At 41.9% G+C, this 16904-nt stretch overlaps 1 protein-coding gene across 1 annotated transcript in view; it reads right to left on the bottom strand.

The window, feature by feature from the left end:
• The window catches only part of LOC111644864 (vasoactive intestinal polypeptide receptor 2), a 49931-nt gene extending 33061 nt beyond the window's left edge, over positions 1 to 16870 (bottom strand). Inside the window, exons 1-3 of the mRNA XM_023393822.2 lie at positions 16798 to 16870; positions 16274 to 16353; positions 7640 to 7751 (exon numbers count right to left, since the gene is read on the bottom strand). Coding sequence (XP_023249590.1) covers positions 7640 to 7751; positions 16274 to 16353; positions 16798 to 16870 — 265 coding nt within the window. The remainder of the gene's footprint in view (positions 1 to 7639; positions 7752 to 16273; positions 16354 to 16797) is intronic.
• Between the last annotated feature and the right edge of the window lie 34 nt (positions 16871 to 16904).

The following is a 16904-nucleotide window of genomic DNA, read 5'->3' on the forward strand; positions in this document are numbered from 1 at the left end:
GGGGGCGATTTGTTGCCTTCAATGTGATAGGGTCAGTGAATCACAGTGAGTCTCAAGTTGGGGGCGAGAGAGAGAGAGAGGGAATGACATGCAGCAGGAGGCCTGAGCTGGATTTGAACCCGGTAAAGGATTGATCCTAAGCGTTGTGCGCTCTACCAGGTGAGCCACCGGGGAGCCTGATGGGCCACATGTCAATCACTACTTCAAACTTGTTCTGTCGTCTGACAACAGAAATGAAAATGTAAATGAGAACAGCTTTATTATGAACTCAGCTGTATTAAATACTGTGTATGTGAACACAGATGACACTAGGCAGGATGCTAATAGAACATTTTTCATACCGAAAGCATGAACCATTTACTGTAAAACTAATTTTCAAAAACATTTAAAGTGTAGCATTTGCGAAACCGTACCTCCTCCCTGACTGAAATACTTGGGTGTAACGTAAAGCTGCTATCTGTACTTGTGAATTTGTTTTCAGATTAACACCAAAAATGGCAGAAAATTGTCTAGACTGCTTTATTCTGTATTATTCTGTGTATATCATATATGAATTAATTATTAAAAAACAAAAATGGTCTGAACTGAGTCTAAACTAAAAGCTTTGTCAGTGTTAATGGTCCAGGAGCTCTTTCAACCATACTGTGTGATTTATCTCCATTAACTTGATGTTGTAAATGTTTGGACAATGTTTGTTCGTTCAGACGTGGCTGCGTTGTGACTCTGAGAACAAGGGATGAGAACTCAATGTGAGGTAAACTGAGAAACCCCAAAATATCACTTTGAAAATATTGTGTGCTGTTAACATTAACATCTGTCCAGAGAATATTATGGTGTATTTCTATTCAGTAACGCCCCTCTGAGCTGCTTTATCTCAGCATAAACAGCTTATTTACAACAAACACATACAGCACAATAGGACCACAAAGAAACTTATACTCCTCATGGAGCATTTTCTTGGATTTTGGCATTTCTGAACACCGTCTTTCCTAAAATGCACAGGAGACATGCATACGGCACACAGAGTGAATGAAAACAAACACCCCCCCCCACAACCTCCATAAACAAAACAAACACGCCGCCTACCAAAAATAGCTCCTCCAGCTCTTCAGCATGAGCCTTAATGGGTGTGAAAGTGCTGATGGCAAACTGAAAAGTCAACAGGGCTTTTTAGCGATAGATGAATTGAGACAGTGTGCTCGGTGAAGTGTAGCCCTCCTCCCCGACATCCCTGCAAAAGACATGCAGCCAGCAAACTACCAGGGCATCAGAGTGTGAAGAGAGAAAACATGCTATAAAAAGAAACCTATTAGTGTCAAGTTAAAAAAAAAAAAAAAAAGAAAGAAAAGAACACAGCCAGAGGACATGAGAAGCTAAACAAACCAGCGTGATGTATTCATCTGTTTTTTTCTGGCCTTTTTTTTTCACTTGGCTCCTTGAAATGTTTTATTCTTTAATCTCATATTTCAGGTGGTTTCAGTTGACAACATCATCATCGGGAGTGACTTGTGAAACTGAAAGTATTGTTGTCTCGTCAGGGAAGGCGACTGTTCACAGATGCAGAGATTAAACCTGTGACTCTGAGGTGTGAGAGGCAGAAACCCGAGCGCCTGCACCTGCACCTGAACTAATCATCAATGTCTCCTCTCATATTGTCAATTCAGGTTCTGCACAGATCCTCATCCACACTGAAGCACCGAAACGACGTGAAAAAGAACAGGAGGATGTCATCATCTTCCTCCGAACAACAAAACTGTGCATCGCAGCCAGAATCAGATGGTAGCACAGACACAGTGGGATCAATCCATAAAACCTCCATCCTGTTGCCTCCTGCTGTCCACGATCACTCACTCTGCTTTAACCCTTTGAACACTTTTCTTCAATATTTGATTTCATGTTTTGCTGTGTCTGATTTTCACTAAATTAATTCAATTCAACAATGGGCCCATACATACTGCCAAGTACCTTGAAAAACTATATGAAAGCTGAAACTGCTGAAACTCAGCCAGTTTAGTGTAGATGTGATCTGAGTCACACGGTGGATTCAGTATTTGTAAAATACATTAATAAGGTTCAAACACTGGATTCATTTAAGTTCTGTTCTAAAGTGGATGTTAGGACTTCCGGTATTTTATCAGAATATTTCCATTTTGGGAGACTTCTAAATGTGAGAAACACACCCTTTGGGGCCCCTGAGGGGTTGGCCCCCAGATTGTTGCCCCTATTTGCCCGGTTCATAATCCAGCCTTGTCTCTTTCTAGGACTCTGCTCTCTGACCTTTGACCTGACAATTGGTCTCATATTGTTTCTCTAATGTAGGAACCGGAGCTTATACTGTAAATGGCCTGGACAGTGAAAATGCTCCATTACAGTCCATCAGTGAAAAGACTTTTATTAGGAGACTAGATAGAGAGGAGAAGTCAGTGCAAGAAGGACATTAAGGAAAACCTAAGAAAAGGAGTATTAAAGATTTGCTAAGAAGACAGGAAAATAAAGAAGAAAAGGTAGCTTGAAAAGGAGGAGTGAAAGTGCAGAGGTAAAGAAAAAGGGAGCAGTGAAAGAGAAGAGATTACAGAGATACAGAGAGGTCAAGAGAGGACGAGACGAGAGAACAGATGTCTTTGGGGTAAAAAATGGAATCTGAGCTCACCGGAGCATGAGGAAACGTCCGTCTACCCGCTAAGTGATCCATCTTTTCTCTGTGCGCTTTCACAGAAATACTGAGGCATCAACGCCGCCTTTAACCGACAACGCACCAAATGCACAGCAGCACACATCTGGGGGTAAATCCCCTGTCTCTGCTTTATGGTCTTTTTTTATTCTTTATTCACTACAAAGTGAAGGCTGACTGAGCAGGGACCCTTTATTCAATGCAGTTACTTAAACAGACTGACTCTTTTATATGAACTGTACAACAGGATTCCATTAACCTTCAACGGCAGACCTTTTACTTCCCTGCATCAACAGTCATCACGTCCAACATCTCCTCCAGCCAAGGTTGTTTTTTCAACCTTCTGATATGACCCATGGGAATGTCTCCAGAAATAGCGCCCCTATAGCAGCACTTGTACCAGACCTCGGTTGTCATGGTTACAATAATAAACACATGGACTATACCGAAAGCAGCATACCTACCTTCGCTGCCATGGTTACTATAATAACAGGCTTGCTTAGGTTTAGGAAAAGATCGTGATTTTTGTGAACATAAGTACTTCCTCAACATTAGACGATCTTTGTTGTCATGGTTACAGTAATAACTATGTGGTTGGATAATAGAAACAACATAAACTGCTACTTTCACATGGGAATCGGACACCGCTCTCCTGTGTCGTATTCTTCAATCCACCACCACCTCCTCCTGACGTGGACTTTGTCTCTCTTTATGCTGCATCACTTTGCTGTTATAATTATCATGACCACTAGATGTCACCTAGCAACAAAACGTAACAATGGATCATAATAATCTGCTGCACAGATGACTTATGGGCTTGCAGTCTTCATTTTTGTCCGTCAATCACAGGTGTAGCTAATGACATTAATCGCTGCATTTGCTGAAGCGGAGTGCACGTTAACTTTTAATTGTTCCACTTGTGTTTTGAACACCGCTCTCCTGTGTCGTATTCCTCCATCCACCACCACCTCCTCCTGACGTGGACTTTGTCTCTCTTTATACTACGTCATCGCACTTTTTTCTTTGCTCCTGCCATAATTACTACGACCACTAGATGTCGCCCAGCAACAAAGCGTAACTATGGGTCATAATAACCTGCTGCACAGACGACCTATGGGCTCGTTTTTTAGGACAGTCTCTTTACTTCAAAGCGACATCCTAAGGTTTTGCTGCACACACCCAGTAAGTCAGTGGTGAGAAGCCAGTTGGGGATCATGACTTTGATGCTGTACTTAGAGATGATGTCTACACATAACAAAACTGGAACAAAAGCTCCATGTTGTAGCTTTCGTACATTCAGACCTAAGAGTATTAACTGAAATTAACTGAAATCTAAACCTGAGCCATGTTTCCTGTCGAATCGAGCAAAGCAGATGAAGTCCTGAGGGCTTCATTCGCTCCAGGAAACAACTCGCTCTCAGAACGCTCTTACCAGCACAGTTTTCCCCCCCGTGAAGAGGATTTGTGCCACGTTATTTTTTTCTCTACTTTGTGTCATCGAGCTTCAATTATCACAGCGGGAGGAGGGGGGGGGGGCACTCACAGTATCCAGAGCTCACATCAGTGGAGGGGAAAGTCTGGCTTGTTAAGGAAGTTTTGCGTTTTAGTTTGCTGCAGATAAAAAGGATAGTAGAATGAATTTGTTTTTCATGGGCCTTTTACTTTGAACATAAGACCAGGAAGTGTGCATTAAACATGTAAACTTAGCGTACACTACGTTTCAGAGGTAGATATGTATGAAACTTTAAAGAGGCAAAAGAAAAGTTAGCTCAACTTTCTCAGTTCAAACTCAGACTAATTGGATCTTGTATTAAGACCTACAGTATAGTTGTGCTGGGATAATTATGCACGCAGGGGGTTACATCAGAAATGAGCCTTTCCTCTGAGGAAAAAGCAGCAGCACATTTCATCTGCACCACAACGTGTGAAAGTTTCCCTTCAAACTTCTCAACATCTGTTTTGGAAAACAGTGACCTTTCTCTGAGACGCTGATAGAGTCATGACTATTCATCTGTGGAGTTCACTTCATGCCAGGAATTAATCAGGGACAGTAGGTGATACACTGATCACCTTGACTATGGAGATATTCTGTATTGTCATGCTGCCCCATCACCATCTCAGCCCTTTAACCCAGTCCATTGTTGCGCAACACACTTTGGGTTGGACCTATCTACAGTCATGAAGAAACATCTCATTCTATTCATTTATAAAGTACGACTCTTGGAGCTTCCGAACTACCTCACATCTCTGGGAGCGTGTCTATGTTCCCACAGCCCTAACCCTAACCCTAATTTTCAAAAATTTCTGTGAAAAAAAAGTTCTAAGAAATGTGGGAACATAGGACTGACCCCACGTCTCTTCTCTCATTTAAATCTACTTTGTGAAGTACACCATCCAGTCACTACTTAAGCTTTGATATCCGATAGATTTGTAGTATTAACTTAATATTAACCACGAACATCAGATCCAACATACGCGTCTGTCCCTTCAAGACTGGGTGCAATGTACACGCATAGTATAGATTACATTGTTTTTAAGACGTGTGATCGATGAAATGCATTGTGATTTGCTGAAATTCATATCAGGTCGACCATGGGAAATGTATTTCGTTTGTTTCTCCGGCGGTTTTAGTTCACAAAAAAGTCAATGGCCGACGACCTGAGCGAGGGGAACAATACTGAAACAGATGACAACAGACAACAACTTAGAAGATTCAGACACTTTCTCCAACCTGCTAAGCTGCTAATAAGCTAGTCAAGGCTCAGGGGGAGACATGTTGGAGGTGGGGGAGGAGGAGCCAGAATCACTGCTTGGTAGAGGTAAAGATATGCCTGATGCAATGCTAAATGGATGAAGCTGTATTTCAAAACCACATCTTAAATAAATATTTATTGTGCAGTTAAATCCTACACAACAGTCTTATTTAATGCTGAAATAACTAGACTGATGGTATTTATATGACATTTATTGAAACACTTTAAATCACGGTGCGCTTGGAAAAGGACGTTTTGCTGTGGTCTGCTAGATATACATGCTCGCACCATGTATGGAACATAACAGTACATCACCAGGTTCACACTCTCTGCGTTCATTATCTCTGAGCTGAGGTCGGAGCGTATAAACACTGCTGGCACTGCTTACATTCCTGACTGTGGCAGTCGGGTGAAGAATGATCTGAAGTCACACTGTTTCAAGCAGATCAGAGCCAGAGAGCTTAGTCTCAGTTTAAAACCTCTATTTATTATTTATTTTTACTTCTCTGAAGCACAGAGTTAAGCATGCTAATGACTTCATAACTACACGTGGGTGAGTACATTTCTGCTATTGTTCCATATATACGCCTCATTATTTTTGCCTCATAAGTGTAAGAACTTGTGGACAGAGGCAGTTTAAACAGATCTGCTCCTTCATGGGAAAGTTCAATATTTTAGGAAATATGCCTATTCCTTTGCTTTGGATCGATATCAGTCTCATGTCATGTCTGCAGAGGTGGGTGAGTAAGAACGTGTTTAGTCAAGCTTAGCACATAAATTGGAAGCAGAGGGAAACAGCTGGCCTGGGTCTGTCCAAAGTTGAAAAAAAAAACAAACAAACAAACAAAACACAAAAAACACCTATCAGCACTTTTAAAGTTGTATGTCTCATGTTTTATCTTTACAGAAATGTAAAAATGTGTGCTTTTACAGTCTCAAAGCTGTGACTCTGCAGCTTCCTGAAGTCTGTTGTATCGTTTAGGTTGCCAGGTTTGGTTGCAGCTAAACCACGGTTGTCAGCACTTTTCTTTCTTATTTTTTTTTCCAGAAACAGTTAGGAGCTATTCATGGACTATTATATTTTGGAAAACAAACTAACAAAGTTTGTTGGGGAGAGAATAATCATTGTGGTTTGTCTTGTGTACTTTTGTGTGTTTCAATGAACATCCAACATGTAGCTGCTGCAGAGAGAAATGATAATGTGTGCATTTGGATACAATCAGGAGTCTGACTGTCCATCAGGCTGTCTATACATGGTCATGGTGGTTGGTATGGCAGAATTAGGGCTGAGTGATAAGACTTCAGCATCTTGATTATTTCAAACTTTTATCTGTTAATGATTAATGAAAGCACACATCATGCACTCTTCAGATTCAGCAATGTGATTGTGTTCCAGGTCATTTAACAAATGGGCGGTGTTACCTTTGGTTGCTATCCATGTTGCATTCACCACTGATTGATAAGACCCAATCAGGAGGCGAGGTAGGTGTCTGGACTTTATCAGTCATAATAAGTCACGTAGCATCATCAGTTGTTTTTAATATCAAGCTGTGTTCCTCAATCAGCCGTGTCTGATCATCATTCCCTTAGTACTTTCATAGTCTCCCCTTATATTTTAACAAACAAGTGCTAAAATATTTACTGTTTTTCTAACCTGCATTATTCAGTTCATCTGTGGTCCAGCATATTGAAAATAAATATGAAATGATTCAGTGTATGTCATTTTATACACGAGCTGGCAACCTGCATAATGCTTTTGTTTCAAGAACAAAGAGCGGCAGATTTCTAAGACTGCAGATTGTGTGTGTTTAATATTAGTTTCGTCTGAAGTCAGTCAGGCAGAGAAATAATCTGATATTTCAAAATGAGGTTTAATCTGTCCAGTCATCTCTGGAGGTCAGACCAGGTGCGTCTCAGATCCAGATTTAGTCCAGGTTTGATTGAGATGAAATCCTTTTCCCAGCCACATCACACGGGTTTCAATTGTTGGTTTTTCATTTTGTGTAGAGAAACACAGCTGAACAGAATATAAAACACAGGATTAAACTGCTCATATCCTCACATGACAGAGGTATGAATATACTGCATTTATGAACTTTAATATATCTATATGTTTTAAGATCCAGTTCAGCTCCACAAAGTTTTAAAATGTCTTTCTCTCTTTCTCTAAGGAAAGTGTCGATTGTGACTGTAATTGTTTGTGAGTGATTGTGACCTTTAAGGCTGCTGGCAGCCTCCTCCTCCTCCTCCCTCAGCCGCCGCAGACACTCCACCTGGTCTCTCTCCACCTCCAGCATGAAGTTACAGGTGGGATGGCGGCTGTCAACCTGCGATGGAAGTAGAAGAAAAGAAAAGAGTTTACTGTAAATGTTCAGGCGGCGCTCGGCCAGGTTTCCACACTGACCTTAAAATATCGTCACAACATTTTAGAGGCTGTTTTGCTTTCAGAAAGATCTGACACACGAAACTAGGGCTGGGTTGAAGAAAATCGATTCTCCGATTAAACTCGATCTTCGTTTGAATAATCCGATATCGATTCATTAAAACCCAAGATCGATCTTTTAATATTTGTCTTTTACACTCTGCTGTGGATGTGATGAGATGCTGTCACAACGAGATCCCGTCAGGTGACTGTAGGTGTAGAGCTGCCGGTGCCAACCTTTGAAACGAGCCGCAACTCAGCCGTGAGCGTGAGATAAAACCATGACAGTCGGTGGCGAGTCTAAAGACAGATGTGTGGCTGCATTTCAGATTTAAAAACTATGAAGACAGTGAAGAGCTGGACAAAAGCAGAGCTGCATGTCAGATGCGCCAGAAGAAGCTGTGTGTACCTGCTCACCTGGGTACGTTAACAACGCACATTACATGTAATGCGTGTCAAAACAGTTGGTCATGTTAAATAGAAAGTGCATTAATACTGCAATAACTGCTTTGAGTCCATTTGCAATGTAAACATTAAAATGGCAAATTCCCTTAAAAAAAAAAAAACACTTCAAAAAACAGCAGATGTGTATCCACTGTGTGACTACACATTGTAGTTAAAGGGCTTTTGAAAACGGTGGAATGGGAAAGGGAGGAGAACATCGCCCAATGGCAGGCTTATACCTAAGGCCTACATCCAGTGAGTCAGACTATTTACAAGGTAACAACAAATCCCAGACAATATTCAAAATCCTATTATAATGACAACATCCAAACAGACAGAACTGTATGGACCAGTTAAGGTTTTGGTGAATTTTTGCCAGTGTCAGCTCTTTTCCTGCCCAAACATCTGTGGGAACCTGGGATTTTTACTATGTGTGTTCCTGTGTGTGCTGAAACCTTCTCCCAACCTCATTAACGGTACCACACAGAGCGATTAGTCCCAACGTGAAACACTGTTATTAAAGTAAAATTACGGTTCAGCCCCAGCTGCTATATGTGCAGTAAGCTGTGAGCTTTTGCTGTTGGCTTCGAGAGGAGAATAAAGAAAAAAATCTGCAAACTCTATAAACCTATGCCAGCGGAACAAGGAGCATCTTAATCAGACTTGATCCCCTCATCAGGATGCAGAAGAAAGCCCTTCAACTAAACAACTACAGCACTCCTTCAGAGCAGCACAACATGCACAAGTGGCTGCAATCAAAGGAGGCTCCCTCCCTTCCCAGAAAAACTTCATATCTGCTTTTTAACCTTTATATATAATAAATGATACTTTTATTTATTGTAGATTTATTCTTTCATTTGTCTGTCTGTGTTCTGTTTGTATGATTCTCAAAGGAAGAGAGATATTTCAAGCTGATACACAGAGGAAAGTCAAGGTTATGACTGACAGATGAATACAGGGTCAAGATAAGCTGCTTAAACCAACCAGCCAACGCTCGCTGCCTCTCTGCCTTTATGTGTGTTTGAGTGTGTGTATTAAACCAGAAGGAGCAGATGAATGAATTGTGTGAGCCACATAAATCTTGCAGAGGAAACACTGAGACCCTTCTAAACAACACTGAACCAACAACAAACCATCCTCCACATTTTTGAATATTAATGTCACAGCGTGTATGTGTGAGTGTGTTACTACGTGCGAGTGTGTTACTACGAGTTTGCATAACTTTAAGCTGCCGCAGCTGCCCGTGATCACTCCACATGTACGGTCCAGTGTATGTGTTCCACTGCCGAGTGTGTGCATCCATCTGTGTGTGTGTGTGGACAGATGAGCCTGTCATCTCATTTAGGTATTAATCATGGACTTGTGTAAACAGTGTAGTCTGGTTATATCAGCGTTGTTGGTACATGGTACAAGACCAGAAACGACATGTTTGAGTTTTTCCACAAAGTTTAATGCTTAGAAAAATGTAAAGTCTGAATCTTTGCTGTAGTAGCTTTGTTTGTTGACGCTTTTATCCAAAGAAACTGACGAGGGAGGGACACCACTAAAGCTTCAGTGAAGTAGGGGACCTTGATGTAAGGAGAAGTAATAAGTCTTGAAGATAGAGAGGTGCAACATACACTACCTCCTTGGGTCCAATTATCTGCTCGCACGGCTTCACATATCACTGCTATGCAGATGACACCCAACTATACCTGTCGTTCCCACCAGATGACCCGCTGTCTCTGAGCAGATCTCGGCCTTGCTCTCTAACATATTCACATGGATGAAGGAACGCCACCTTCAAATCTCTAAGACTGAACTCAGAATCATCCCAGCCAATCACTCTCTTTATCACGATGTCAACATCAAAATCAACATCTTCATTTCTGACCCAACCAAGGTTGCAACAAACCTGGGTGTCATGTTTGATGACCAGCTATCCTTCTCTGACCATGTTGCACCCGGTTTCCGGTCGTGCCACTTTGGAAGATGCAACATCAGAAAAATCAGGGTTTACCTGACCCACTACAACGCCCAGCTGTTGGTCCCACTGCACGGAAGCTTTAGTGATGTCCCTCACTTGTAAGTTGCTTTGTATAAGAGCGTCTGCTATATGAGTAAATGTAAATATTAATAGAGAGGGATGCACCTGCTCTGATAACATTCAGCAGCTTGTTCCACCATCGAAGAACCACTATTGTCTTATGTGCAGGGATGGTAATGCCAGACGACATTCCTTGGAGGAACACAGTGGTCAAGAAGGAGCATAAGCCTGTATGATTGAGTTCAAGCAGATGGGTGCAGACCATAGACTGTAAATAAAGATGGATGTAGTTGTGACATCACCCACAGGTTTCTGAAGAAGGCGTGGACGGCTGTGGAAAATACTAATATACTCTATCTGTGCTGAATCGGTAAAAAAAAAAAAGCCATTGTTAAGTTGACACAATTGAACCTCAGTGTTGGGTTACAGTTTGTTCTGACGCAGATGATAGAAAATCAATTTTAAACAGTTAGAAAATAATGTCGGGAACACACTAGATGCATTGCATGAGTGGGCGGCAGACGTCGCTGAGTTGCTGCGAAGAAGCATGCATGTGTATTCACACCGGCTGCGTCTCTGCTGCAGTGCTGCTGCAGCTCTGTCTCTTATATAGAGTTTGCAGGCCACTCCAATGTTGGATTTCTTGTCATTATAAATTAATTTCTGATTTTTTTTTTAACAGCAAACATCAGTAAAGTGCCACTGTCTCCACATGCAGCTACTAAACTGGTTAAAATATATATCACTGGTTTTTCATGTCTGTGTCATATTCACATTCAGCCTAGACAGAGAAAACTACAGTGGAAGGTGTCAGTTTTGCATCATGTGACTTGCATGATGTCAGTACGACATCAACAGGTCTTTTCTCTGTCTATTTGTGATGGGACACACGAGAGACCGGATCTATAAGATCACACAACACTAGAGACGTGTCTCACTCAGCCAGTGTGTCCACTCTAACATGTTAACATGGACACAATGAATGATATGAAAATCAACACGCTCCGTGGCCACCACGCTCACACCGCGCTTCCAGTGCTGTGTTCCTGGCCTAATCCTGTCGGTCCTTACTGATGGACAAGATGTTTAATGGCAAATCAGTTTCCAAACACATCTTTGGCATTCCTGTTCGGCCATTTCTTCTTACCTATCAGTTTGTATCCTGTTTACGACCAACACTAAATTCAGGTTTGACCACAGTCTTTTCCTTACAGTTTTAGTTACCTGAACTAGAATTTAATGATAGAGGTGTCAGATCAGAAAACACTCAGGTGAGTCTTTCTTTCCAGTTTTCTTGCCAATAATGAGATCAACAGCTTTTGAAATAGTTCCCAGTGGACAGACTCCTCTCCAGCTCATCACTCACTGAAATCCTCCCAGACAGACTGCGGCCCTTTATCCTCTGGCACGGGGCGAGGCTGGCTGTCATCAAGACAGCAAGCAAACACACACACACACACACACACACAGAGAAACATACACGCAGACACGCAAAAACCGTTAGCCAGAAGTGGCAGCTGAACAGCAATTATCAAAAACCAAAACCCATTTATTCTAAAAGTTGAATAACAGATCAAGTTTTGGCTTTGGCTACAACAGTTACCTGTCACAGCAAATCAGCCGAGCTGAACGCGACTCAGACTGACGGTGCAGATGAGTCTGTTTCCTAACACGCAGCAGAATTTTGTGAAATTCATCAGGCAAGATGACTAAAACTAAAACGCAACACTTCTATTTACTGCGACGGCCTGGAGGGAGAAGAGGCGAGGGGAGACAAGGTTGCACACACACACACACACACACACACACACACACACACACACACCACCAGCTACTGATGTACTGATTTGGCGATTTGCAGGTAAAAAAGCATCAAGACTTTCAGATTGAAACTGACAAGTGAGAAGAAAAAAGTGAAAGTTTACTGAATTTTTAGGTTAACACATGACAGTCGTTTAAATACCATTTACACAACTATATTTCAGTGTGAAGCATGTATTTTAATACATACAATTCTGTTCAAATAACAGTTCATGTAACAAAGGCGTCTGGGAAAAAAAACAACAACTTACATTTCAACCAGATTCAACTCGGTCTGTGAGCTGCTTACTGGGAAATGTCAATCATGTAAAAATGGCAGACGTGTTTGCAAATTCACTTTGTAACATGAAGCAAAGAGATTTATGAATGGCACAGCCTGCACGTCCTGGTTCACTTCATTCATTGACTCTGCCACGCCCCCCGCTCCACTCTGCTCCACTGCAATCAGGATAATCACACACACCTGATTCCCATTGCCTCTGCCATTATTTAGTCTCCAGTTCTCCACACACTCACTGCCAGGTTGTTCTTGGTTGTTTCCCATGTAAGACTTTTACCCATTTGGCTCGCCTGTCGCAGACTCAGCCTGTCTTTGATTCTCCTTCATCGCCTGTTCTCTGGTAAACAACCCAGTCTTCTGAACCCGACCTTGAGACTTTGCCCTGTGTTTTTTTTTTTTTTTTTGGTTTCTGTCTGTGGCTGTTGGTCGTTGTACTGCTGCAGCGCTTTGAAAGTGAGTCACTGTATACTGCCGTTTCCCAGTGGAGAAATGTTGAGTTTTTGCCCGTGCCGTTTATAGCTATCGATTCCTGCCTGTATCATCACCTGTGGTGTGTTGCATGTGGGTCTACCGCCGGTCTGTCACAGTGAAAATGCATACTGCTTAAAAGGAATCCATGTAGTTCACAAAGGATTACACAGGAAACACGGCACTCTCCAGAATCAATACTGAGTGTGATCTGTTGCCTTGACCAACAAAAACCTGGTCTGAAGTCAATTGAACATTGTCAAGATAATAATATTCATCTACATTGATGGGTGCACCTCCCCTGCTCCAACAGAGATCTGTTTCCACTGCAGGGAAGCGTTCTTTCTTACTCCCTGGAATATCCACTGTTATAATACCAATCCACCAAAGTGCATGCACACCTGGCTTTTATAGGGAATGGCAGATGGCACTCTGATTGGTTTATTGCACATTGCACTCCCATAATTAAGAGATGTGACGTGTAGTGCCACGCCGCCATTCATTGTTCTTGTATAGCACTTTAACATTAAGAAAAGTGCTCTATAAATCAAGGTGATTATTATTATTGTTATTATTATTACAGGGGCTATTTGTAAGTTCTCTCTGCTGCTGAAGTGTGGTTTCTCGCCAGGAGAAAGTAGTGGTGATTGGCAAGAGCTTCAGACATATTTTGCATTTACAACGCAAGGTACTAATACATCCTTTTGAGCAAGGTTATGTGGTTAGGGCAGATTGAAGGCTATAGTGCGTCGCTGTCGGGCCGTTGCTAGGTGGCATGCTAATTTCAGCTGGAAGGATGTGATGGAGATAAGAATTAACAACGGTGTTGCTTTCCGCCTCTGGAGACAACTGTAAGTAAAGAAATGAAGTTTGTTGCTGAACTCACAATGTAAGCTATCTAGCAATAGCAACATTTACAGATATCTCCTCTTAATATTTATATGTTGCAGTAATGATAGGCAGGTAAGAAACAGAGGTGAGTACACATGAAATTCAGCTGGGCTGTAAGGAAAGGACAGACGACTTTTACTATCTCTCATGTCTTTCACTAAAATTTTACTTTTACAATCAAAAACTGAGTTTTAACTGTAGCTGAAGAAAACCAGTTGGCGTCTCAAAAACACACCAACAAAAAAAAAAAAACAGTCTAATGACTTGATGCCACTGGCAGCGTATGAGCAAAAAGTGCATGGTGATGCAACACTTAAATGATGGTTTGTATACAAAGCAAACACATGTAAGAGCCACTGATACGTTTCCTACAACAGATACTTGTTATCGAGCTTTGTACATTCACAGACCTTCTAGGACAAAGTTATATGAACTCAGGATGTTGTGATTGCATGCTCAGCACAGTCAGGCTTCAGCATGCACCAGACAAATAAAAGTGCAGCTTCACTTCACGCATCAGCTGACCAGAGAGCAGTCACAGTTTGAACTTCTCTCTCTCTCCCCAGCTCTTTGTTCATTCTTCACACTACTCCCACAACTCAGCGCAGCACCTTGCCTGTCTTTGAGGAGAGACTCTCTGAAAGGCAGTTACCACCTTAGTAGTTGCGAAAGACACAGAATGACTGTGAGAGAGATTGAGGAGGCTGGAGGTGGGATGCAGCCAGGAGGAGGCTGTTACAGCACCACAGTGTTGAAGGTGAATTCATTTTGGAAAAAGGCCATGTAATAAACAACAGTGGAAATGAAATCTTTTAAAAAAAGAAAATATTGTGAAAAACTTGGCTGTTTAACATCTGTCCGCTGCAGAAATGTCTAATGGGTTTGTTTAGTCTGCTTGTCCCGGTCGTATTAATTTAACCTGCCAAGTACATTTCTTTATTTGGAGCGAGATGCGTTTCTGTCCAGAGAAGAACAAAGAGGACAAATGTTCAAAAAGTTCAATCAATTTTTTTTCTTTTTTTTTCTTTTTTTTTATTGTCATTCTGGCTCAAAACACCTTCATCAGGCATCATTATGCCACTAAACATGATTAATGGACCACATTTCCTGTCCTGGGGCCAGATACATAAGTGATGCATCCACACAAAGTAAGCTGAGACGAGTAATTTAACATAAAATAAAATAACCAACTCCTTATTATTCACTGAGAGTCATTATGTAAAATGTTAACTATTTTTTTTTTATAATTACTCATCACAGTTGTAGAGCCTGTCGGGAGCCTCATTAAGACTCTACTCTCAATAAATGAAGTTCAGAGTAAAACAGGACTTTACATTTGGAGTGATTGTACTAAAGTAAATTGATGCATGTTTTTACCTCAGTTTCACAATCCATTAAATGGTTCTTCTTTCTCGCCCTCCTTCTCTGTGCCTGATCACTTGTGGGAGTAGACTCCCATGTTTACAGCCTGGTACAAAAAAAGCATTTTGGTTTCTACGGCTAATTTCCTCCTCCATGACAACTGTATGTCATTTTTATACAACGAGCTTTGAGTGACAGGTGGGCGAGCGTATACTTGCCACAAGCCAGCATGCACCAAGTGTCAGCTTCACACACCTCTGCTGTGCCACAGAGCCATCTCGTACGCTGAAATACTGTCACTGCCTGAAATATTGATGGGAAGTTTGTGTGTGTGTGTGTGTGTGTGTGGGGTGGGGGGGGTTTGCCATTCCTTTAACAATCCATATTTTTTCCCGGTAAAGAGCTTAAAGCTGTGTCTCATGTCTGTGAAGCAGAAGACAAAGAAATTCATCCAATTTAACACCGTCAAGAACTGAAAAATTTAGTTGTCTTCCTTTAACACTTTGTGCCGTTTTATCATAAAGGTTCTGTATAAACAAATAATGGAATAAATTTATAATAGCAGGAGCATTTTTAATTAAGATTCTCCCTACGGTTGATGTCTGAGCATTGGACATGCTAATGAATCAGTCTTATCACCTTCTTTCCTCATGTGTTTTCCAGCTGTGGTTTCATCCGGCGGTGAAACACACCAGTGGCTGCCTGCCGCCATCAAATGAGCTTTGGGGATGATTGTGCTGCCTTGAGTTTCCTGTTGACTGGACTGGATGTTACAGCAGAGGCTGACTGAGGAACAAGTAGGTCCAGACCATAAACTTTTAGTGTAAGTCATGACAAAAAAAAAAAAGGTGTAGGAGAAAGGAACTTTCAGTAGGTACCTGCGACCCATAGGTCGTCTGTGCAGCAGGTAATGACCCATAGTTACGTTTTGTTGCTGGTCGTAGTAATGATGGCAGGAGCAAAGGGAAAAGTGCGGTGACGTAGTATAGAGACAAAGTCCACGTCAGCAGAAGGTGGTGGTGGATGGAGGAATACAACACAGAAGCGGTGTTTGATTCCCATGTGAAAGCAACAGTTTATGTTGTTTCTATTGTCCATGACCGTTCGACAAAGTTAACCACGTTATTATTGTTACCATGCTCGATGATGGGACGTCGCTCGATGTACAGTCCACGTGTTTGTTATTGTAAGCATGAAAAGCAAGGTCCGCTACGCCTGCCGCCATAGGGGCACTATATCAGGAGACATCAGAGGGTTGAGAAAAAACGACCTGTATGGTTGTTCAGCTTGGAGGAGGAGTTGCAAAAATGTCTGAGAAAAAGAGTGTTCATCGTTAGTTTCCCTCTTCACTTTTCTCCTCAGCGATACCAAATCCACCTTGGTCAAACTTGACAGCTTCTCTCCTCCGTCCCCACAGTTTGAGTGTCATCTTGACAGTACTTCATGCTGTGAGTCACATTTTACCGTCTAGGCAATATCAATCGTCTACGTCCATCTCTTACATCGAACAGCACAGCTACGAAATCATTCCCAGAAGCCCTTCCTTCCACAGAACTACTCCTGTCCACCAGCAGCGTCAGTGGCTTCCTGTTGAACACTCCTCACCTTGAGACTCTGTAACCCGGCACCTCTGTACCTCTCAGATCAGATCTCCTTCACCCTTCAGTATCCTTAGATCCACCTCCACCTCCACCTCCAGGCGTTCTACACCCTCTGCTTGCTTGGCTACCATGAGGTTCAGAGCCTTCAGTCTTGTTGCCCCCCCC

This window comes from Seriola lalandi, unplaced genomic scaffold (assembly GCF_002814215.2).
Source record: "Seriola lalandi dorsalis isolate HSWRI2012SDOR001 ecotype SW California unplaced genomic scaffold, Sedor1 jcf7180002054944, whole genome shotgun sequence".
Classification (NCBI taxonomy): domain Eukaryota; kingdom Metazoa; phylum Chordata; class Actinopteri; order Carangiformes; family Carangidae; genus Seriola; species Seriola lalandi.